This window comes from Ascaphus truei, chromosome 16 (genome assembly GCF_040206685.1).
Source record: "Ascaphus truei isolate aAscTru1 chromosome 16, aAscTru1.hap1, whole genome shotgun sequence".
In the NCBI taxonomy this organism is placed as follows: domain Eukaryota; kingdom Metazoa; phylum Chordata; class Amphibia; order Anura; family Ascaphidae; genus Ascaphus; species Ascaphus truei.
The window spans coordinates 47,722,322-47,747,828 of NC_134498.1; the positions used below are offsets into that span (position 1 = coordinate 47,722,322).

The following is a 25,507-nucleotide window of genomic DNA, read 5'->3' on the forward strand; positions in this document are numbered from 1 at the left end:
CGAGATCGCCCTCTTCCGTTCACATCGCAACTTCCCCTATAAAAACACCAAAAGACCATGACGTACGAGTTACACCGTCCGGTCCTCGTACAACGCGCGTTCACAAGGCACGCAACGGGCGGAGAAAATTCATTTTTCACTGATTTGACTTAAGATCACGCAGTCTCTGGTATCAAAGACTGAGGTCTCGCCTCTAAATAATTTTTTGTAACTAAATTGCTGATTGTAATAACATCTGAGGAATACGCTGCGAGTTCCCAGCAGACCTGAACGCAGCGGTCACTGACGGACATCTTGTCCTATCCCAGGTCACCTGTGACGTTCCCTTTTTTGTATGTATGTATAATTATATTTACATGGTGCCACCAATGTGCGCAACGCTCTACCAAATTAAAATACAGGGTAAATAAATGACAAACAATGTGGATACGCGCAGCAGGTAAATAACAACATAAGGCGAAGGGAAGATGAAAATGTATCAAATAAAGATGGGTGGAACTGCATCTCTATCCTTTTAATTCCCTCTGGCAGCAGAGGGGTTAACACTGGGATCCCTTTAAATCTGAGCTCCATAACCCTGCCTAGCCAGAGAGGCATAGCCAATCAAAAACAAGGACACAACTGAGGCCAATGGAGAGCTGTCAGCAGGGACCAATCAGATGCGGTCTTTCATGGGATGAGGAAGTGACTTGCTGGCCACATGCAGGAGGATGGGGAAGTGTGTGTTTGTGACAGTGGGGAGCACGAGCTTTGATGAGCTGATCTCCTGTGTGTCTTCTGAGCACAATGTCACAGTGAGCAGTGGGGTCACAGTGGGGAGGGAGGGGTCACAGTGGGGAGGGAGGGGTCACACTAAGCAGTGGAGAGGGGGTCACAGTGAGCAGTGGGGAGGGAGGGGTCACAGTGAGCAGTGGGGAGGGAGGGGTCACAGTGAGCAGTGGGGAGGGAGGGGTCACAGTAAGCAGTGGAGAGGGGTCACAGTGAGCAGTGGGGAGGGAGGGGTCACAGTAAGCAGTGGGGAGGGAGGGGTCAGAGTAAGCAGTGGGGAGGGGGTCACAGTGAGCAGTGGAGAGGGGAGTCACAGTGAGCAGTGGAGAGGGGGGTCACAGTGGAGGGGGGGGGGGTCACAGTAAGCAGTGAGGAGGGGGGTGCATTTATCCCAGCTGGTCACATTTTTATTTTGGTAGAGCCTATTTACCAAGGTTTAGTTTTATACAAATGGCATCCGGATAAATAAGAGACTTGGGGCCTCATGCTGAGAGCAGCGATGCGCGGTATATCGCCAGGCTGCAGGGACATTTTTCAACAGAAATGCATGAAATGGCGCAAAAGAGGGGAAAAGAGAGAAAAGCGCCAATTTTTTATTATTTTTTTTTAAACGCGCCGCGCGGTTGGCGCGAACCTACATTTCATCTGTATTTCAAACCGCCGTATGCAGGAAGGGCCGAACATCTTTTCCCGGCTCATGTCGCCAAAAACATGGAGAGATGTTCTCCAAGTATGCACGCCAACAAAAGTTGGCAAGAAAGTGCATGTGAGCGGCGATAGGGAACATAACCAGCAATATCCGGTTTTGTCAAAGCAGTTTTCTACCGCGCTAATCACGCGGTTTTCAACTCTACATATTCCTGCATGGTGATATTGCCACTTATCCTTCCTTCCTGCATATGGAGATACATTCGCGCCATTATATGGCAAAGTGTTTCAAATCTCCAATTTATTTAACCGTTGCTCTCTGCATAGGCCCCTTGATCAGCTTCACTCTTACCTGATCCTGCCAGTCTAATTATTACCTTAATGCTAAGCCGCCGCTCACCTTTACCTGATCAGCCAACTTCATCCTTACCTTAACCCGCCAACCTCGCCCTCTCCTTAACCCGCCAACCTCGCCCTCTCCTTAACCTGCCAACCTCGCCCTCTCCTTAACCCGCCAACCTCACCCTCTCAGCCCGCCAACCTCGCCCTCTCCTTAACCCGCCAACCTCACCCTCTCAGCCCGCCAACCTCGCCCTCTCCTTAGCCCACCAACCTCACCCTCTCCTTAGCCCGCCAACCTCACCCTCTCCTTAGCCCGCCAACCTCACCCTCTCAGCCCGCCAACCTCGCCCTCTCCTTAACCCGCCAACCTCACCCTCTCAGCCCGCCAACCTCGCCCTCTCCTTAGCCCGCCAACCTCACCCTCTCAGCCCGCCAACCTCGCCCTCTCCTTAACCCGCCAACCTCACCCTCTCAGCCCGCCATCCTCACCCTCTCCTTAGCCCGCCAACCTCATCCTCTCCTTAGCCCGCCAACCTCGCCCTCTCATTAACCCGCCAACCTCACCTTAACCCGCCGTCCTCACACTTATCTGATCCCGCCAGCCTAATCATTACCTTAATGCTAACCCGGCCGCCTAACCCAACTGACCTTAACATGCCCGCCTAACCCGCCAGCCAAATTAACCTAACCTGCTAGCCTAAGACTGCGGCCAGGGTGAATGTAAGTGCGCTCGAGCTCTGTGACGTCGGGCGATTCGTGACCTGCTAATTGCGCACGTAGGGGGGGTGGGGGGGCGTGCCGGTGACGTCACGTGAGCGGTTCACCCTCATTGGCTGAACCGTGGACAGGTCAGCGTGAAAAAATCAAATTTGCTTGTCTCGGCAAGCAGGGCACGTGCCCGCGGACGCACTATGGACAATCACATTGTGATTCGTGGTTCGAATCGCGTTGCACATGAGCCCGCTCGCTTCACCTTGGCCATGGCCTAACCCTTACCTTAACCCCTGTATACCAGCCTAACGTTCACCCTAACTCCAGTATGCCAGGCTAAACTGAACCCTAACATTCCCCCCCCCCCCTAACCCTTATCAGCACTCTCTATCCCAATAAACTGGGAGAAAATAATTCTCCGGCTAAATAAGGAAGAGCGAGGGGTTATCGGGCAGTATGCCGGATAAATAGACCCTTCCTTTTATTTTAAACCACATCTCCCAAAAACAATTTGTTTCGACTTTGCTCCCCCTCCACATTCTGTATTCGCTGCACAGACAGCCAAGATTTGAGGGTTGCGTCCCCCCAAAAAACCCCATTCAGAAGGGTTTGTGTGACAGGGAGTGAGTAGAGAACGCTCCCTTCTACTGCTTTCCCTTTAAGTGTTTTCCGACAGTTTCTTGGGGAGTGCGGGGGGGAAGCAATCTTAAAATGTTGTTGTGTGCTCCATTTGCAGATGTGTGTAGGATAGTTATTTAATTTACAATGTATTTTACATTTATCTATTAGGAGACAGTTTTATTGTGATTTGCAGCCCCTGTCATGCTCAAGCCTATAAAAGATAAAGGTGTCACGGGGCTTCTTGTTTTTTGACCTTTCATTATTAACCTATCGCCCAGTTCCAGCGGTGCCCTATTTCAGATGGCACAGCCTTGTTCTAAAAACACAACTCCCTTTTTTTTTTATTGCTATTTTTTATTTCTTTCGGTTTCTTTTCTCCTCCATAGTAACTGCCGGCTTCTCTCTTGCAACCCATTGCTGTAGGCCTTTTCTGGGCTCCGTATTTTAGGAATGGAGAACGCACCATGGTACCGGAAAACATTTTGTTTGAGAGATTGGGATGAGATTTATCAAAAAATACTGTGCACAAAATGATTTGGGAGTCTAGCAGAAGGGTTATGTATTACTGGTTCAATGCTTTGTCTTCGCCTTGGAAAATGTGATTTTGTGGGAAGGCACTAGTGCATGGGTGACCAGGGCCACCAACAGGTCAGGTTTTAAGCATACTCCTTCAGCACAGTTGGCTCAATCATTGGCTCAAAGGGGTATCCTTAAAAATCTTACCAGTTGGTGGCCCTTAAGGATGGTAGCTGGCCACCCCTGAACTAGTTCAACAATAGTGTTCCACGCAGAACGGGTAAAACCCCCCAGAATTATTGCTTTAACCATAACATTAGTTTTTTTCTTTTCCCCACACTAGATCCTCAAAAGCCTTGGCTATAACAGGCTGGTTCTTCAGATTGGCAAGGGAGCCGTAGAACCCGAACCTCTCCGTACCACTACGTTCACCCTGGAAGTTTTCAGATACAAAGACTCGCTGGCAGAAGACACTAAGAAAGCTGACCTCGTTATTAGCCACGCAGGTATATCTTCGTTCCATTGGAGGAAACTCATTTCCAACCAACCGATTTTAAAATGGAAAAAGGAATGTATCTGGAGGCGCCTAGAATAACAATTGCTACAAAAAGGATATATGAAAACCAAGCCTGTTGGCTGATGGAACGTACTGTAGCTCCTCACGATGTGCTTTAAAAGAAAGAAAAAGCACAACACATAGCGTAATACTGTAGATGATCAGACAAACAACACTTAAGACAACATATAACAGCTGAGAAACAGGTGAAATTATACAATAAAAACATTTAATAACAATTAATAATAATTCATATTATACATGGACATATAATAATATGGACAGGTTAAAATGAAATAATGATTGAAGTGCTCCGCAGCACCGATGGTGACGGTTGCAATGCCTACTCACCAGATGGAATAGGTAAGCAGGCGGTGGATAATTTAGAGAGTATCCCCTCTCGTTTCGGTAAGCTGCTTCCTGCTGGCGGGCGTCTCCGTTAATGCGTGGGTGTCGATCTGCATGCAGGATCTCCCGCGGCACGCTGGGAAGGACGCCCAGATGGTTAGGTGCGGCAAAAGCTGATTCGGCTCGCCGTCAGCAACAGCAGGCTAGCTGGTTAGCAGCGAACGAAGATTCGGCAATGCGTGGGGGGAAATCACCAAAGGCCAAGGTGCAGAGTACTGGAATCGCCACCCTACGCGTTTCGAAAGCTCTCTGCTTTCTTCCTCGGGTATGTGAAGTAAAAAGTCCAGCAAAGTCCCTTAAATACAAAGTCTATAATTATAGGAATTAATTTCACCTGCAGTCTGATGCACATGCGCAATGGGCAAATGAAGTAGTTCTTGGGCATGATTGTGCAATCAGGCACATGCGCAATGAAAATGTTCATGTTGATATTACAAAGTGCTGATGCAAGTCTGTATAATCAGCTGTTACACGAAACAAACAACTAAAACATGACTAACTTTACTATAAACTATAAACAAAGACTGGCACCTAGCTGTCCATCACTGCCACCTATCCATCATAGAATGGCACTCTGTGGGGGATACTTCATCTATAATAGATGTACGGCATGTAAATATAGCATTAAAAAATCTGATTTTGTTTCAAATAATACTCAAAAAACGTATAAAATTAAGCAACACATCACGTGCAACAGTTCTTTTGTTATTTATTTACTTGAATGTCCATGTGGTCTGCAGTATGTGGGTATGACCACTAGAGCTATTAAAAGACGTTTGTATGAACATATATACAATATTAAAATTGGTTTAGTTACACACAATGTGTCCCATCATTTTCTTCCAAGTGCACAATCGAGATCCAAAGGGTTTAAAATGCGTAGCTATAGAATGCATTACTCCACATTGGAGAGGAGGTAACACTTTGAGCCTATTGGGGAGAAGAGAATCCTATTGGATCTATGAATTACGCACTCTATCCCCAATGGGCTTAAATGTAGAATTTGATTTAAAAGCCTTTTTGGTAGGATAGAAACACTAGCATTAATATAATCTGCATACTATTGCTAACATTGTCCAATTATTGATTTCTATTATCAGGCTCCTCCACACATACATTAAGAAATTGCTATTATTACTTGTATAAAAATATCTGTATTTTTTTGAGCACAACCTTATGTAGTTCCACACTTGTAATTGATATGTAAAATAATTCACTATAGCTCACTATGTTTATAGCATTAGTATGATTATGTGTTTATCACTTAGAATATCTTTAGGATTTAGTTAATTTCATTTATATATTGTTTAACGAGTTACATTATATTAATATTAATATATCATGATAGTCATTACATGTTTATAGTTTATAGTAAAGTTAGTCATGTTTTAGTTGTTTGTTTCGTGTAACAGCTGATTATACAGACTTGCATCAGCACTTTGTAATATCAACATGAACATTTTCATTGCGCATGTGCCTGATTGCACAATCATGCCCAAGAACTACTTCATTTGCCCATTGCGCATGTGCATCAGACTGCAGGTGAAATTAATTCCTATAATTATAGACTTTGTATTTAAGGGACTTTGCTGGACTTTTTACTTCACATACCCCTGAGGAAGAAAGCAGAGAGCTTTCGAAACGCGTAGGGTGGCGATTCCAGTACTCTGCACCTTGGCCTTTGGTGATTTCCCCCCACGCATTGCCGAATCTGCGTTCGCTGCTAACCAGCTAGCCTGCTGTTGCTGACGGCGAGCCGAATCAGCTGTTGCCGCTCCTAACCATCTGGGCGTCCTTCCCAGCGTGCCGCGGGAGATCCTGCATGCAGATCGACACACACGCATTAACGGAGACGCCCGCCAGCAGGAAGCAGCTTACCGAAACGAGAGGGGATACTCTCTAAATTATCCACCGCCTGCTTACCTATTCCATCTGGTGAGTAGGCATTGCAACCGTCACCATCGGTGCTGCGGAGCACTTCAATCATAATTTCATTTTAACCTGTCCATATTATTATATGTCCATGTATAATATGAATTATTATTAATTGTTATTAAATGTTTTTATTGTATAATTTCACCTAACTGTTTCTCAGCTGTTATATGTTGTCTTAAGTGTTGTTTGTCCGATCATTTACAGTATTACGCTATGTGTTGTGCTTTTTCTTTCTTTTAAAGCACATCGTGAGGAGCTACGTTCCATCAGCCAACAGGCTTGGTTTTCATATATCCTTTTTGTAGCAATTGTTATTTTAGGCGCCTCCAGATACATTCCTTTTTCCATGCTCTAGCTCTGACAAGGGGGTCAGTTTTTTGTATCCTAGGCAGCCCCCTATGTATGATTGACTATTTTAACATAGGGTATTATACATCACGTTATATCCTTTTGGTTAGCGCTACCTTTTTTGTTGTTTTTAACCGATTTTAAAATGATACATTTGTAGGACTTGTTAATGTTGTCCATCCTCAGAATTCTGCATCACCGTAATGCTCTTTCCACTGTTAAGCCGCCTGGGTAGAAAGGAGCTTAATGCTCGTGCTCTGGGGTATTTGTATTTTCATATTTGTTGTGAATGTGATTAGGATGTTAAAGCAGCCGTCCAAGCTGCCATTTTATTTTTTCCCCCCTTTAATAGGTGCATCAATACAATCCACGCAATGATAAGTTATTAGCCAAGTTGCCGATCGATCTGTTCTCCTGTGATCGATCGGCGAAGATTCGGCTCGGGGGTTCACTAAATGGCTGCCAGTGCAGAAGAAGAGGACCAAAGATGCAAAGTTCTGTGGGGAAGATCATGTGACCAGGCAGGCACTAGATACAATTGGTGCACTGCTAGAGCGAGGGCAGGGCTCAAAAAAGGGGTGTGTCAGAGCCTGTTTCAGAAGAGGAAAGGAATGTGACTTTGTAAATGGTTGCAATAAAAAAAAATGCTTGTTACATTATAATACATTAAAAATGTAACTTAAGAGTTGTTTGAGAAAATAATTGTAGCATTTTTTTTTATAGTACAGAAATGATTTATTAAAAAAAAAACACGTTTAATATTGCTTGGTCTGCAGCTTTAAGGCAAAGTTAGACGTATATTTGCATAATATATTGTTTTGAAGGGGGCAAAATTAGCTAGAAACATTGGTTCAGAGATGGAGGTTAAAACATTTCTCCCAGGCATCCGCACCCAATATCTTTTTTGTTTGCACATCTTTCCTTTCTCTTGGGAGTCTTCTCTTTGGCTGACTGCCCAACGCATTCCACGTCCCTCCCTCCAATCTCTGCTAATTGTGATTTCCTGCGTAGGTGCCGGAAGCTGCTTGGAAACCCTCGGTGAAGGGAAACCGCTCATTGTTGTGATCAATGAAAAGCTCATGTCCAATCACCAGCTGGAATTGGCGAAGCAGCTTTATAATGACGGGCATCTCTATTACTGCACATGCAGGTACAGATTGCATTTCGGCACCTCGTAGGCACCCCTCTTGGAAGGAAGGGTTTCCAGGGCCCTTAACAAAATAATAGAGCCCCCAGGAATATTCCTGAAAAGGCAGGAAGCCAATACTGACACAGTGTGCTCATATATATATAGATATATATATCTATATATATATATATCTATACAAAGCAAAAGGAAAAAGCTGCGCCTCTGAACCAATTGGGGATAATCAAAACTATTAATCTAAAATTTGTATAAAAAACGGGGAGGTGTAATATAGTATGAAGTGAAAATAGGATTATAAATTAAGAATGAACTCCTATTAATAGTACATAATTAGCTAACAAATACTCATAAAACACCTGGAATGTGAACAGGACTAAACACTTAACTTAAACAACTGTGTACATATAAAATATATATAAAAATGCTTATTATAATTAAAAAAAAAAAAAACAAATAACTAAAGAAAAAGGATAAACCAGTCCTCAATTGTAAGTCCAAAATGAAATGGATACTTGTGCAGGGGAACTTCGGCTGCTCTCAAAGATGGACAAACCACGTCCACAGGAAATCTAAAAGAAAAAAAGAGGAGAGAGCGCACGCCCCATAGCGTAAAAAGGTAATTTAATGAGGGAAGGGGGGGTAAGGGGGGTAGTTAAAATGCACTCACAAGGGTACAAGTAATAAAGGCATTGTGTGATTATAATCACCACCATCCGGTTCTTGCTTTGTGTCTTTAATGCAGTCCGGTCTCGGAACAGGATGGGTCCGCGTCCCAGCTAGTAGAGAAGGCCAACGGGTATCATACGTCCTTAGAGAGTTCAGGAAAGTGTGGCTCTGTATTCCTCAAGCCTCCGTAGCATCGGCGCAGATCTCGGTCTGTTCTCTGCGCTGTATGATGACGTAATGTCGTAGCGTCTGACGTAATGACGCTCCCTTACGCGTTTCGTCACTCGGCGGGTGACTTTCTCAAAGGGCGGTACTGAGAGAGGGTCTGTCCGCTATTTAAATACACGAACCAATGCCGCTTAATCAACAGAACGCCCCTCATCAGCTGTTGATGCTTGCAACTCAATACAATTGTCCACAATACTAATACACTCTAAAAGTGCCTAATAAAAACTATTTGCCTCATTGAAGGAGATTGGTTATACATATGTGTGACTAAATACTAGACATTGCCGGACCCAAGGGACTCATATATCCTATAACTGATAAGAGTCCCCAACTGGTGGATCCAAAAGGTTTCCCGCTTGCAGAGGGTCTTGAAGCGGTCGCCTCCTAGAGTACAAGGAGAAATGGTCTCAATTCCCATTACTGTCATTGTTTTTGGATCTTGTTGATGATAAAGTTTAAAGTGTCGAGAGACACTGTGGGAGTTGAGACCTTTAATCACATTTCTCCTGTGTTCCAGGAAGCGAGTGCCAAGAGTTCTGGTGGTGCGTCCAACATATTTTTGGCTGCATCCACACTGTATAAGATATACCACATATGTGCTAAGACAGTCAATATAACTAGTGATGGGATATGTGGTACCTCTGCTTGGAGAATCAATCAGCGTTTCTTTCTGGAGATGCCTGCAGGTAATACACCGATTACGTCCACACTGATGATTACCTAATGGACCCTTAGGAGTAATAGTATTAGACAAGGATGACCTAAGTTTCGTGGGGGCTAGCAGACTCTTCATGCTTCTTGCCTTTCTGTACACTATTTTAGCTCTTGCTGGCAGACAAGATCCTAGATGGGGATCACGCTTGAGGATAGACCAGTGTTTGTTCAAAATTTTGTTAATAGATCTATAAGACTGGTTATAAGTTGTTATAAACCTCAAAGTGGACACCTCTGTATTCATGGGTTCCACTGGAGTGTCATAACTCAAGCGAACCCCCTTGTCTCCTTTCTTAGATTTATCCAATAGAACAGATCTGTCAATGGAGCTAACCTTACTAAGAGCCTCCGAGATCAAATCAGGATCATATCCTTTAGATATAAATTTATCACTGAGTGTTTCAGATTGGCTTTTAAATTCCATGTCCCTTGAGCAGTTCCTCCGTATTCTATGAAACTGTCCCAAGGGAACATTGTCGAGCCACTGCTTGTGATGATTGCTGGACGCATGGACATAGCTGTTTACAGACACAGACTTGAAATGTGTGGAGGTGATAATATTCAAGTCTGCGTCTGTACTAAGGGCCAGATCCAAAAACACAGTGGACACTGCATCAATTTCAAAAGTGAATTTTAATCCAAATAGATTGTTGTTGAAGGAACTCAAGATGCCAGATAGATTAGACTCTTCACCATCCCAAATGATAATAATATCATCTATGAAGCGACCATAGTACACGAGACCCGCCCCAAGTGTGTCATTTAGCCACACATGGGACTCCTCCCAGTACCCCAGGAATAGGTTAGCGTAGCTAGGAGCGAATCTCGTGCCCATGGCCGTTCCACAGATTTGTAAGTGATAATTATCTTCAAATAAAAAATAATTGTGAGTGAGAATAAAATGAATACTTTGCAAAATAAAGTGCTTGTGCTTATCTGGAAATGATAAGTCCGTGTCCAGCCAGTATTTAATTGCTTCTAACCCCCTGGCATGTTGAATACAGGTATATAGTGATGTGACATCACATGTGGCCCATAGATAAGTGGATTTCCACTTAATATCAGAGATGGAGTCGATGACATGGAGTGTATCCCTAACATGGGACCTAAGCTTGACTACATAGGGATGGAGAAAATAATCAACATATTGGGATAGACTCGATGTCATCGACTCCACCCCCGAAACTATGGGTCTGCCAGGGGGATTGGACAAGGACTTATGCACCTTAGGTTAGTGTCCATTAACATTCTGATTTTTTATAATAATATATGTTTTAAGTTAAATAATTTGTGGTTTTTAATTATTCATTAGCATACTCCTAGAATTCTGATGCAAATTTGTTTTTGCCTGTTTTGTATTGTCCCTTATATGGGAATAGTATTGTTACATAAATAATTCATTAAGGGTCTATTAGGGTCTATATATCTTTAGTCATGCTAGGATATCATTCTTTATATATATTTATTTCTTGGTTTGGTATATTATTTAGGTATGTCCCTGCATGAGTTTATATCTGATATGTTATAGGATATATGAGTCCCTTGGGTCCGGCAATGTCTAGTATTTAGTCACACATATGTATAACCAATCTCCTTCAATGAGGCAAATAGTTTTTATTAGGCACTTTTAGAGTGTATTAGTATTGTGGACAATTGTATTGAGTTGCAAGCATCAACAGCTGATGAGGGGCGTTCTGTTGATTAAGCGGCATTGGTTCGTGTATTTAAATAGCGGACAGACCCTCTCTCAGTACCACCCTTTGAGAAAGTCACCCGCCGAGTGACGAAACGCGTAAGGGAGCGTCATTACGTCAGACGCTACGACATTACGTCATCATACAGCGCAGAGAACAGACCGAGATCTGCGCCGATGCTACGGAGGCTTGAGGAATACAGAGCCACACTTTCCTGAACTCTCTAAGGACGTATGATACCCGTTGGCCTTCTCTACTAGCTGGGACGCGGACCCATCCTGTTCCGAGACCGGACTGCATTAAAGACACAAAGCAAGAACCGGATGGTGGTGATTATAATCACACAATGCCTTTATTACTTATACCCTTGTGAGTGCATTTTAACTACCCCCCTTACCCCCCCCCTTCCCTCATTAAATTACCTTTTTACGCTATGGGGCGTGCGCTCTCTCCTCTTTTTTTCTTTTATATATATATCTATATATATATCCACATTTAGAATATTCACGTCTGTTTCAAACATTATATAGAGACTGAGACACAAATAGTCCTCTTTGGCGCTGGAATCCTGGTACTTTTTTTTTTTTTTTTCTCCGATGAATATGTTGGAAAGAATATGACAACAAAACATTTTATATATATATATATATATATATATATATATATATATATATATATACACACAGTGGTCGACAAATCACCAAAAAATCTACTCGCCACACAAAAAAATGTACACGCCACCTAGTACCAAACGTGTGCTGCTTGGGCCAATAGGAGCTCGCCACGATGTTAAATCCACTCGCCCGGGGCGAGCAAATGTATAGGTTTGTCGAACACTGTATATATATATATATATATATACACACACACACACACACACACACACACACACACTGAATTCTTATAATCGCCTTACTGTGAGATTCCCACACAGTATAATATCCTGGCTAGACCCCACAGTGTGTGAGCCTTGGGATACCTTACACAGGTGTGTATAGGGTATATCTCAAGGAGCGTGTTGTAATCCTCAGTAGATCGTATGTCCTTTTGGTGATTATTGCTTGTTAAACCGTGGAAAAGCATCCTGGTGGTGGTAAAAGATTATAGATTTTGATAGAAAAACTTAACTTGTAGCTACTTATCCTCAAACGATGAAGAACAGCAGGTGCGCAAATTTCATCAGGACATGAAAAAATTTAAAACACAAAATAGTGCAACATTGTTTTTTTTCAGAGAAATAGAATTCGTGTTGTAGACTGCAGATTTTACACTTGCGTGCTTAACGTGATATTCAGGCAGTGTGGTTATTAGAAGTGACCAACTTTAGTTACATCCAGACAGGTACTCCAGATCAACACAGGATTTCCCCTGAGGAAGACTGGAAAGTTGAAACGTGCGTAGGGTGAAGTTATGCACTACTAAAGGACACTTTGTTGGAGGCATTCATATCGGAGACTGCATCATTCAGCCCAGTGGGTGCTGTATCGGCCGTGGGGCAGAAGCTGCTGCTGTTGGGAGTGCTGTTTGTCCAACTGACCCAGGGTGGTCTGAATGCTCACCACAAAGACACTTATGCAAGTGCAATACTTTGTGTTTTTGTTTTTTTTAAACACTATTTTTGCTTTTCTCCTTGTATATATGGATTTCTCCCCCCCCCCCCCCCCCTTTGGAATATTGCCAGTGTTGATCTGGAGTACCTGTCTGGATGCAATCAAAGTTGGTCACCTGTGTTGATTTGCAGTACCTGTCTGGATGTAACTAAAGTTGGTCACTTCTAATAACCACACTGCCTGAATATCACGTTAAACACGCGAGTGTAAAATCTGCAGTCTTCAGTACGAATTCTATTTCTCTGAAAAAAAACAATGTTGCACTATTTTGTGTTTTTTAATTTCTTTCCTTGTCCTGATTAAATTTGCGAACCTGCTGCTCTTCACCGTTTGCTGTTTGGATTGGGATTGAATCCTATCTCAGGAGCTGCACTTTCTAAGGGACAGTATATTTTATTTCTTTGTTAAAAGTGGTGTTATTTGCGCTTATTTTCTTTATCACTAATTATTATCTTCAGTATGAATCACACTGAATGAAAAGATCATAGCTTGTGTTCCACATGAAAAATAATAATAAAAAAAGCTATATATATATATATATATATATATATATATATATATATATATATATAATCATTTTCTTTTTACCATTACAGACCTAGAATATCACAAGTGACATTGCATTAAACTAATAAGAATGTCCCCTATGGTTTTTAACCTTTACTGTGCTGGCGGTCCGGCAACACCAGAGATCCACAAGACCCCCAGCACTTCTGAGGCAGGAGCAATCACAGAAATGGAAGTGTGTGGGCTAGATCAGATGGGCCTGAGCGGTCAGCCCAATCACCCCCTGCAAGACTAGCGTGTGCCGACGACATACATGGTACATAAAGTGTTGTACCAGGTACTGTATATCATAATGGCTCTATATCTCTCTCTCTCTATCAAGAAAAGGCAAAGCGCACCAAAGTGAATGGCAAAAAGGTGTATTAAAAAACTGCTGCTCAGAAGCTTGTATTGGAGGTTCCCCATCTGCGTTCGTGCGTGCGGCTGCGCGCTAGACGTCTCACCGGTGGATCAGTTGTTGAGTTTGCTAATTGATGTCCCCAGTTTCCCGTTTGCTGCGAGCTGGTGTCCGGGGTGTACTGGGTCTCATCTGTATTTCATCTTTGGACCTTACCGCTCTCACCGGGACTTCAAAGAGTTCATTTTAATCTTCATTACATGTGAGTTTGTGATAGATGTTGTGTTTTTTAATACACCTTTTTGCCATTCACTTTTGTGCGCTTTGCCTTTTCTGGAGATAGATATAGAGCCATTATGAAATACAGTACCTGGTACAACACTTTATGTACCATGTATGTCGTCGGCACACGCTAGTCTTGCAGGGGGTGATTGGGCTGACCGTTCAGGCCCATCCAATCTAGCCCACACACTTCCATTTCTGTGATTGCTCCTGCCTCAGAAGTGCTGGGGGTCTTGTGGATCTCTGGTGTTGCCGGACCCCCAGCACAGTAAAGGTTAAAAACCATAGGGGACATTCTTATTCCTTTAATGTTTTCTTGTCATTTGTTGAAGATCTTCTGGATCACCTGGAGGGAGATCGGAGCCCCCTCTTTGGCACAAGGAATTGGATGGATATTTATTATCTTTAAACTGAGACCCTCATTTGGATAGTCTGCGCGAGTGGGACTGTGTGGGTTTTTTTTAAAGCACCAAGGTCACCGCTTTCCTATATTCTTAAAGGTGAAGTTAGCAGTTACTGGCATTACTTCCTGGTTTCTCTTGTGGGTTTAAATTGCTGTCCAATAGGAAGCCACAGCGGATGGCACTGTGGCTTCCTATCGGCCTGTAGGACCCATGAGATTTGGCCGCCCTGTTTGTTTCTCCTGGAGGGGCAGATGCAGGTAACTTCACTGGTAGCTGTTTTTGGAGCCAGTGGGTCCTGGTGCTAAATTACATGGTCCAGCTCAAGAAGACATCCTGTTTAAAAAAATATTTATGTACACACACTCCCCTCTCCCCCTGTCTCCATGCACGAACTATTGAGCTCTACATAATGCCTTGTAATCTATTTTCTTTTCTTGATATAGTACCCTTGGGGACACATTACGGACAATGGACCTCGCGGAACTGAAGCACTTTCCTCTCGGGAAGCCAGAAAAATTTGCTACGTTTTTAGATGAGGCTGTAGGATTTAAATAACCGGGTGTATAATAAATGTTTTTGTTTTGACGTGTCTTCATAATTAAATGACATCCACAAACTATGTAATAATAAAGATCAGACTCCCTTTTTATTTTTTTTGCTTGTTTTTTTAAATATGAATTTAAACACAAGTATTTTTCTTTTTTTACTGGCAGCTCCTACTGGATTGTAACAATTGTCAATTGGATGTAGCATTGGGCACCCCTGTCTTTTGTTGTATACATTTGCCACGCCCAGTAGCACTCTTTTTGACATAAATATATATTCATGATGTGGTGGGTGTAGAAGTTTGGGCTAGCTGGGATTGTGTGTGTGTTAATCAATTTCTGACCGGATTGTAACAAGATAGAGAAATGTCTATCTCAGTGGTTTCCAGCTTTTTTTTTTAGTTAAGGAACCCCAAGTTAAATCCTGAGGAACCCCCAACCCTCTCTAATAGCGCGTCTGATTTCAGATGCATTGTAAGGAACCCCAACCCTCTCTAATAGCGCGTCTGAGATCAGATGCAGTGTAAGGAACCCCAACCCTCTCTAATAGCGCGTCTGAGATCAGATGCATTGTAAGGAACCCCAACCCTCTCTAATAGCGCCTCTGAGATCCGATGCTTTGTAAATTCTTCTGTATTTGGTACAATTTTCAAATGACCACAAAATTGCAGAGAACCCAAGGGTTGCTAGGACCCCTGGTTGAAAAACACTGATCTATCCAAACAAGTTCACTAGCAGCTTCTGTTTGGGGAAACACAATTTCAATACTAATATCTGGCTTGTGAATAATAACGATAATAGTCTTACTATATTACATGCATCATAGTTTAGTAGTGTTGCAATGTAAGCGCACATGAAAAGGGACAGTCCCACTTCATAAACAAAAAAAAAATCGAAATCATACACGCCCGTTCCCCAAAACACAACCCGATGGATTTTATTCCCCAAAATTCCTAAAGATGGAGATATTTAATATCATTTTAATTTGACTAAATTCTCTCGTGCTTTTATTTCCTACTGACAATCTATTGGGGTGTATAATTCTCACTTCGTTACGCAGATAAAAATACCCCTTGTGAGCACATTCACATGTCTCAGACAGCTCTGAAACCCCCTGCCTTTCCCCGTTAAATCTCGGCATACAGCGCTTTCACCGCAGCCAGGGATTCTGGGTAATGATATGCAAATGAGCACTCGGTTAAAGACATAATTGCTGTGTGCCAGGTACTCTACAAATGTAATTCCATTTTAGCGGCTTAGGTGGTGAACTTTTTCACTTGTAAGTTAAGGCAGGGGTGCTCAAGCCCCCCCCTCCCCCCCCAATCCCCAACAGGTATCCCTATTTCAGCACAGGTGGCTAAAGACTGCGCCACCTGTGCTGAAGCAGGGATATCCTGAACACCCTGACCTGTCGGGGGAGCTTGACGGACGGTTGTTAAGCACCCCTTAGTTAAGGTAATATCAATATATCTGGTACAGATGTTTGCAAAAATGTATAAATATAATAATTTTCAAGCCTTTAAATGGGTCTAAAATGACATTATAATAAGCGTGTGGCCCTTCTATTACTAAGGCGCAGATCCCCAAATGGAAGTAAAGTCTGTAAAGCTTTGCGCCCTTTTGTGGATCTGGATCGGAATGGTTTCTGGTCTGGTGCCTTTGGAGAATTGGTTGAATTGCCCTGGTGTATGCCATTACCACTTAAAGCTGCAGACCCAGCAATATCCTACATCTGTGTTTTTTTTTTAATAAATCAGTTCTGTACTATGAGAAAATACTTGTAGCCTTCTTTTTTCTTTTAAACAACTGAATGACATTTTGAATGAATTATACTGTAACAAGCATTTTTTGTTTCTATAGCAACCATTTACAAAGTCACAACCCCTTCCTCTTCTGAAACAGGCTCTGGCACACCCCTTTTTGAGCCCTGCCCTCTCTCTAGCAGTGCACCTATTGTATCTAGTGACAGCCTGGTCACATGATCTTCCCCACAGAACATTGCATCTTTGGCCCTCTTCTGCTGCACTGACAGCCATTTAGTGAACCCGAGTCGAATCTGTGCAGATCGATCAGTAATTTAGCTAATTACTTATCATTGCACGGATTGTATTGGATTGATTGCACATATTAAAGGGGAAAATTTTAAATTGAAGAAACAAAAAAAAAATGGCAGCTTGGACAGCTGCTTTAAATACTTTGAATAATAGTGTAAAAACCAGCACGAACCCCCCCCCCCCCCTGAATTCATCAAACAAAAAAATGAAATTATTTTTACGTGATCATTCTGGTTTCTTTTTTCTTTATTTTTGTTGCAGGGTTGTCTTTGTTTTTGCACCTGGAAGTTTTAGGCCCCATTTCACTAGCAAACATGAACACAATCGTGAGTTTTACATAGGTGAAAAAATATAGGTGTGCCGTATATAAAAAGGATGTGTATTTACCCGGCCACCAGCTCTGTAACCTCCTACCTCTCCCATATGTAGGCCGTGCTGGCGACGGCGACCGATGACGTCACCCGTCGCCACCCGCGAAAATTATAATTAGGTTGCCAGCGACGTCACGAAAGGGGGCGGGCCGCGGTCTCTGATTGGTTTAGAGATAGTCACATGTGGCGACTGTCGGTTTCTATGCGCAGTTTTAAAGCTCCCGCGGGCCAATAGGAAGACACGAGATGACCTCACGGCTTCCTATTGGCCCACGAAGGACATATTGTGAACCCAGTCGGGGCTCCTACGGAAGTAAGTATCTCAGGGAGCAGGGGGTCCCCGGTCCTGCTTCACAGAACCCCGGCTTCAATCCTATTTTTTTTTGCCAGGTCTGCCTCTTTAATGCTGAACATTTGCCTTATATTCTCTGTTCACATGGTAAATAGCATCTACCTTATAAAAATCATCAGCTTTATACTCTGGGGGAGGGGGGAGTTAGCAGGTGAAACACCTGCTTTAACCGGTGGGGGTTAGGATGGGATAGATTACCACTTGGGATATCGCCAAGTATTAGGGATATCCATGCTTCAGCACAGGTGGCTCAATCAGTGGGGTCAGTCGTTGCCTGGCCAACTCCAGTCCTCAAGGGCCACCAACAGATCAGGGTTGACTGATATCCCTGCTTCAGCACAGGTGGCACAATCAGTAGCTGAGTCTTTGACTGCCACCTATGCTGAAGCAGGGATATCCTTACAACCCAACCTGTTGTTGGCCCTTGAGGACTGGAGTTGGCCGCCCCTGCATTAGGCATTACACAGCCTGGGGCTTCTGGAACGGTACAATCTCACATTTGCCTGCCTAAACCAACCTGTTGCAGACAATGTAATTGTCTTCCTTAAACTAATCGAAGTGTGCAAATAAAGCAAAGATTTGGCTTTTGTTTCTCTGGAAATTAATGACAAACCTTATTTCATCCGGGGGCCAGAATGGGTAAGATTTTTGATTTTTTTATTTTATTTTAACCATTATCCCACCCAATCCAATGATAGAGCCAATAAAGAGGAGGGTGGAATATGCAAACTTTGTGAACACCATGATATCAGCCAAAGGGGAGTAGCCAGAGGAAATCAACCCCCTCCCATCTTAACTACTTACAAAAAAAGTGTGTGTGTGTGTGTGTGTGTGTGTGTGTGTGTGTGTGTGTGTGTGTGTGTGTGTGTGTGTGTGTGTGTGTGTGTGTGTGTGTGTGTGTGTGTGTGTGTGTGTGTGTGTGTGTGTGTGTGTGTGTGTGTGTGTGTGTGTGTGTGTGTGTGTGTGTGTGTGTGTGTGTGTGTTTTCAGTCACACATTTAACCCCTTAAACATATCGCTGCCATTAGTTCACTTTGGGCCTAGCAATTGCACTTTAAGGGGCCTATGCAGAGAGCAGCGAATTTATTAAAAAGTAGCTTTTTTGGAGAGTTTTATTCTCCATATGCAGAAAAGTGCGAATTCTGCTATGTTTAACATGGATGCGTGTGGCGAGTTTAAATTGGCGAGATGCGCGCTTCAGAAACGTGTAAAAACAAATTCGCGCCTTTTTTTTCCCTTTGCAATGGCCGCGAGCGGCAGCTTCTTGCCAGTTTTTTCTGGCGAGGCAAAAAGGAGACAATCGCGCCATTTTATTGGCGCGAACAGCCGCTAGATGCCGTTCGCGCCTCTCTGCATACGGATATTTTTAAAACTGGCGAGATTGAGGTTCTCGCCAGCCGCGAGGCGAGTTTTACAAATAGAAAAGAAAAATTGGCGCGTTTTTCGGAACTCGCCATTTTCTGCTGCTTTCTGCGCGATTTTCTCCAAAAATTGGCGAATTTCGAAATAGCGCTGCTCTCTGCATAGGCCCCTAAATGCCAAGTGTTCATTTTCCAGGGTAGGGTAAATTTTCTTTTCCCACTCAAATAAACACATCCCACTGACCGTATTAACCAAGCTTACTTTTATACCCACCCTGTCCCTCCTCGTCCCAAGAGCTTACAAACATACTACATTGCATCATTATTATTTTTTACCAGACTATAATGAATAAGCACATTAAAAGTGATCATTAATGTCAGTGACTTTCAAACAAGAGAAGTTGGGGCACTTTGGTGTGGCTGACTTACCCTATGAAATATCCTCCCTCCCCCCACCCCCCTCTTAAAAGAAGATTTTTACATGTTTCTTATTTAAAAATGAGTACGTTTATATTTTCTTTGTGTCATTTTAATTCTAATGATATCTAGAAACGACTCTGCTACAGATCCTCTCTGGTGCTGAAATGGTTAAATGGCTCTGCACGTTTAATGTAGTATATTAATAAATATAATACACGATCTGATAGAAAAGAAGTGTGTGTTTTGTGGAAGCTCTGGTTCGTCCCTGGAGTGCAGGTGTATTACACGGGTTTAATGCTGGGTAACGTTACTTTTACATTAATGTATTGTTATTTTCAAATCAGTTTGTTCTTCAGCTTCTTCCGCCCCCTACTCTGCACACACAGCACCCTGAGCTACGCACAATCAGTATCCCTGCTCTGCACACACAGCACTCTGAGCTATGCACAATCAGTACCCCTGTTCTGCACACACAGCACCCTGAGCTCTGCACAATCAGTACCCTCAGCTCTGCACAATCAGTACCCCTGTTCTGCACACACAGCACCCTGAGCTACGCACAATCAGTATCCCTGCTCTGCACACACAGCACCCTGAGCTCTGCACAATCAGTACCCCTGCTCTGCACACACAGCACCCTGAGCTATGCACAATCAGTACCCTCAGCTCTGCACAATCAGTACCCCTGTTCTGCACACACAGCACCCTGAGCTACGCACAATCAGTATCCCTGCTCTGCACACACAGCACCCTGAGCTCTGCACAATCAGTACCCTCAGCTCTGCACAATCAGTATCCCTGCTCTGCACACACAGCACCCTGAGCTCTGCACAATCAGTACCCCTCCTCTGCACACACAGCACCCTGAGCTATGCACAATCAGTACCCCTGCTCTGCACACACAGCACCCTGAGCTCTGCACAATCAGTACCCTCAGCTCTGCACACACAGTACCCCTGCTCTGCACACACAGCACCCTGAGCTATGCACAATCAGTATCCCTGCTCTGCACACACAGCACCCTCAGCTCTGCACAATCAGTACCCTCAGCTCTGCACAATCAGTACCCCTGCTCTGCACACACCATACCAACCTACTCTACACACACTGATCTGCACAATCAGTACCCCTACTCTTTACACAGAATACCAACCTACTCTGCACACACAGCACCCCATTCACTGCATGCACTGCACTCCCTGCTCTGCACACACCCAGCACACACTGCTCTGCACACACCCAGCACACACTGCTCTGCACACACCCAGCACACACTGCTCTGCACACACCCAGCTCCCCCTGCTCTGCACACACCCAGTCCCCCCTGCTCTGCACACACCCAGTCCCCCCTGCTCTGCACACACCCAGTCCCCCCTGCTCTGCACACACCCAGCCCCCCCTGACCTGCACACACAGGTACTTGTTGCACTGGCAGGGAGGGGGTTATTTAAGATGGCTCGGAGTGCCGCCCCCTCTAGGGAGTTACCGGGCAGAAGTTGCCGGTGTGTTGCGTGTCCGGGGGGCTCCGGTGTGTGCCTGGGGGTCTCTGGGTGTGTTTGCCTGGGGGTCTCTGGTGTGTTTGGCTGGGGGTCTCTGGTGTGTTTGGCTGGGGGTCTCTGGTGTGTTTGGCTGGGGGTCTCTGGTGTTTTCCTGGGGATCTCACGGGGGTCTCCGCAGTGTGTGCCTGGGGGTCTCACGGGGGTCTCCGCTGAGTGCCTGGGGGTCTCACGGGGGTCTCCGCTGTGAGTGCCTGGGGGTCTCACGGGGGTCTCCGCTGAGTGCCTGGGGGACTCCGCTGTGTGTGCCTGGGGGTATCACGGGGGTCTCCGCTGTGAGTGCCTGGGGGTCTCACGGGGGTCTCCGGTGTGTGTGCCTGGGGGTCTCACGGGGGTCTCCGGTGTGTGTGCCTGGGGGTCTCCGGTGTGAGTGCCTGGGGGTCTCACGGGAGTCTCCGGTGTGTATGCCTGGGTGTTTCCGGTGTGTAGTGCCCGGGGGTCTCTCACGGGAGTCGCCATGCAGAAGGGCTGGAAGAAATACTTCGGACAGAAGTCACTGAATGAAGTGACCATGGATGAATATCTGGGGAGTCTGGGGCTGTACCGGAAAATGACCGCAAAGGATGCGTCCTGCCTGTTCCGAGCCGTGTCCGAGCAGGTGAGGGGGACAGGGGGAGACATGGGGTGGCATGGGGGACAGGGGGGTCAGGGGAGAAATGAGGGTGCGGCGGGAGACATGGGGGGACAGGGAGGTCAAGGGAGAAATGAGGGTGCGGGGGGAGACATGGGGGGACAGGGCGGTCAGGGGAGAAATGAGGGTGCGGGGGGAGACATGGGGGGTCAGGGGAGACATGAGGGTGCGGGGGGGGGGAGAGGGGAAGACGAGGGGGGAGAGGGGAAGACGAGGGGGGAGAGGGGAAGACGAGGGGGGAGAGGGGAAGACGAGGGGGGAGAGGGGAAGACGAGGGGGGAGAGGGGAAGACGAGGGGGGCATGGGGGGAGAGGGAAGACGAGGGGGGCATGGGGGGAGAGGGGAAGACGAGGGGGGCATGGGGGGAGAGGAAGACGAGGGGGGCATGAGGGGAGAGGAAGACGAGGGGGGCATGGGGGGAGAGGAAGACGAGGGGGGCATGGGGGGAGAGGGGAAGACGAGGGGGGGCACGAGGGGAAGACGAGGGGGGCACGAGGGGAAGACGAGGGGGGCACGGGGGGAGAGGGGAAGACGAGGGGAGAGGAAGACGAGGGGGCACGGGGGAGAGGAAGACGAGGGGGCACCGGGGGGGAGAGGGGAAGACGAGGGGGGCATGGGGGGAGGGGGGCAATGGGGGGAGAGGGGAAGACGAGGGGGGGCATGGGGGGAGAGGGGAAGACGAGGGGGGCATGGGGAGGGGAGCTTTGGCTGAAGGGATTGAGGGGAGGAAACTCTGTAAATGACAAAACCCAGGACAAAGATGTGAGCACAGAAATAACTCTCCGGTGGTGATTATATATTATATGTTATTATGTATTATATTACACTCCTGTGATTCACGCGGCTGCACAAAATAAATAAAGTTTTCGGCACAAAAAGCTTCCGAGCCGTTATAATCCGAATGTAATGTCCCCCTTCCATGAGTTGTGACCCCCCTTCCATGAGGTGTGACCCCCCTTCCATGAGGTGTGACCCCCCTTCCATGAGGTGTGAACCCCCGCCTTCCCATGAGGTGTGAACCCCCCCCTTCCATGAGGTGTGAACCCCCCCTTCCATGAGGTGTGAACCCCCCTTCCATGAGGTGTGAACCCCCCTTCCATGAGGTGTGAACCCCCCTTCCATGAGGGTGTGAACCCCCCTTCCATGAGGTGTGAACCCCCCCTTCCATGAGGTGTGAACCCCCCCTTCCATGAGGTGTGAACCCCCCCTTCCATGAGGTGTGACCCCCCCTTCCATGAGGTGTGACCCCCCCTTCCATGAGGTGTGACCCCCCCCCCTTCCATGAGGTGTGACCCCCCCCTTCCATGAGGTGTGACCCCCCCCTTCCATGAGGTGTGACCCCCCCCTTCCATGAGGTGTGACCCCCCCCCCTTCCATGAGGTGTGACCCCCCTTCCATGAGGTGTGCCCCCCCTTCCACGAGGTGTGACCCCCCCTTCCACGAGGTGTGACCCCCCCCCCCATCCACGAGGTGTGACCCCCCCCATCCACGAGGTGTGACCCCCCCTTCCATGAGGTGTGACCCCCCCCCCTTCCATGACGTGTGACCCCCCCCTTCCATGAGGTGTGACCCCCCCCCCCCCTTCCATGAGGTGTGACCCCCCCCCCTTCCATGAGGTGTGACCCCCCCCCCTTCCATGAGGTGTGACCCCCCCCCTCCATGAGGCGTGACCCCCCCCTTCCATGAGGCGTGACTCCCCCTTCCATGAGGTGTGAACCCGTCCAACAAGGACTTTGTCAGAAAAGTGTCTTCGTTAATACAAATACATTTTAATACCAAAGTTTGAGTTGAATGTGATTTTCTATAGGGAATGTGGGAACTAAACGCCCAATTCTGAATTTATTCTATTTAATGGCTAATGCTGTGTGCACATTGAGGGGACAGTGCATTGAGAACGCAAAAAGCTCCAGTTAAGAATTTAAAATGACAAAAATATAAAATAAATCGATAGTAAAATGCTGTTTTAAAAAAAAATCAAATGTCACGAATAGAAAAGCAGAGTTCATTACTTCCAGACAAAAGTTATATAAATAGAAAATAGTCCCATGAAATGTAACTAATGGGGATTATGTCTATTCATTTAAACTTCATGGACATTTAAATGCCACTTTTATCTGAAATGCGCTTGTAAATTTCACACATGAATTGTAAAAATATGGCTTTTCGGTCATTTTCATACATGTTTGATTATATTTTCAAACAATCTTGGGGGGGGGAGACGGGTGTATATATGTGTGTATATATACGTTGTCATGTATTTTAACTAGAAAAATGTTTGCATAATCCAGTATTGGCAGCAAAATCAATGAACTGTATGAACTCAGATGTGAGGTCTCCTGAATTCTTATATATTTAGATTCAACTGCCACTGAAGCCAGAACTTGTCTCAGTTACACCGTTTTTAATTGTTGTGTTATTAAAATACACAAAAAAATATTTGCGATAAAAGGCGTTTTATTTATATGAACTTGCCATTTATTAAAATGTTTTATAAAGAGCGTGTGTGTCTGTCTTGGTGTGTGTGTCTGTCTTGGTGTGTGTGTCTGTCTTGGTGTGTGTGTCTGTCTTGGTGTGTGTGTCTGTCTTGGTGTGCGTGTGTGTCTGTCTTGTGTGCGTGAGTGTCTGTCTTGGTGTGTGTCTCTGTCTTGGTGTGTGTGTGTCTCTGTCTTGGTGTGTGTGTGTCTCTGTCTTGGTGTGTGTGTGTCTCTGTCTTGGTGTGTGTGTGTCTCTGTCTTGGTGTGTGTGTCTCTGTCTTGGTGTGTGTGTGTGTGTGTCTCTGTCTTGGTGTGTGTGTGTGTCTCTGTCTTGGTGTGTGTGTGTCTCTGTCTTGGTGTGTGTGTGTCTCTGTCTTGGTGTGTGTGTGTCTCTGTCTTGGTGTGTGTGTGTCTCTGTCTTGGTGTGTGTGTGTGTCTCTGTCTTGGTGTGTGTGTGTGTGTGTGTCTGTCTTGGTGTGTGTGTGTGTGTCTGTCTGTCTGTCTTGGTGTGTGTGTGTGTGTGTGTGTGTGTGTGTGTGTGTGTGTGTGTGTGTGTGTGTGTGTGGTGTGTGTGTGTGTGTGTGTGTGTGTGTGTGTGTGTGTCTTGGTGTGAAACAGAACTGCATATACCATATATTTTTATTTTGAACTTCTCTTACAATAAATAATCAGATGCCGCTTGTATTTTCCCCTTTCAAACATGTTCAATTTGAATTATTTAAATGGCTTCATATGTAAGCAACAAAAATGCAGCAATGTAAAAATAAAGTCAAGACTAATGTTAAAACCACAAAAATAAATAACGCAAGAGGAATGAATAATATACAAAAATAATAAGAATAGCATATAAATTGGTGCTTTAGGCGTAAGTCGCTATACCCGACAGGCGTGGACATACGGAAATAAAAACGCTCGTACTCTTCCACAGAAAGACCAAAGAGAAGAAACCCCGCTCTCGTCTAACACTCTTTTATTTACATTATATGGTTATAAGTTACGGAATGGTTACCCTGCGGAATTAAAACTGTAAGCTTCCTTTATTTTTATTTTGTTCCACTGGAAATACTGTTGAAAAAAATGTTACCTGATACAGTATTTGCATCTCAACATACAATTCTTTCCACAAACATGGAGTAACTGTACCTATTACATGTAAATCTGTGTGTGTATGTATGTACGGGTCTATATCTGTCTATCTATATCTATCCTGTTGATTTGAGTAACACAAAAGAAAGCATTTTT

At 45.2% G+C, this 25,507-nt stretch overlaps 1 protein-coding gene across 1 annotated transcript in view; it reads left to right on the forward strand.

Annotated features, from left to right (window-relative positions):
* Nucleotides 1-666: 666 nt before the first annotated feature.
* Nucleotides 667-25,507, forward strand: part of ALG13 (ALG13 UDP-N-acetylglucosaminyltransferase subunit) — a 63,480-nt gene continuing 38,639 nt past the window's right edge. The window contains exons 1-7 of the mRNA XM_075572669.1: nt 667-794; nt 3,950-4,112; nt 7,865-8,003; nt 14,946-15,055; nt 17,363-17,427; nt 21,282-21,346; nt 21,590-21,758. Coding sequence (XP_075428784.1) covers nt 711-794; nt 3,950-4,112; nt 7,865-8,003; nt 14,946-15,055; nt 17,363-17,427; nt 21,282-21,346; nt 21,590-21,758 — 795 coding nt within the window. The 5' untranslated portion in view covers nt 667-710. The remainder of the gene's footprint in view (nt 795-3,949; nt 4,113-7,864; nt 8,004-14,945; nt 15,056-17,362; nt 17,428-21,281; nt 21,347-21,589; nt 21,759-25,507) is intronic.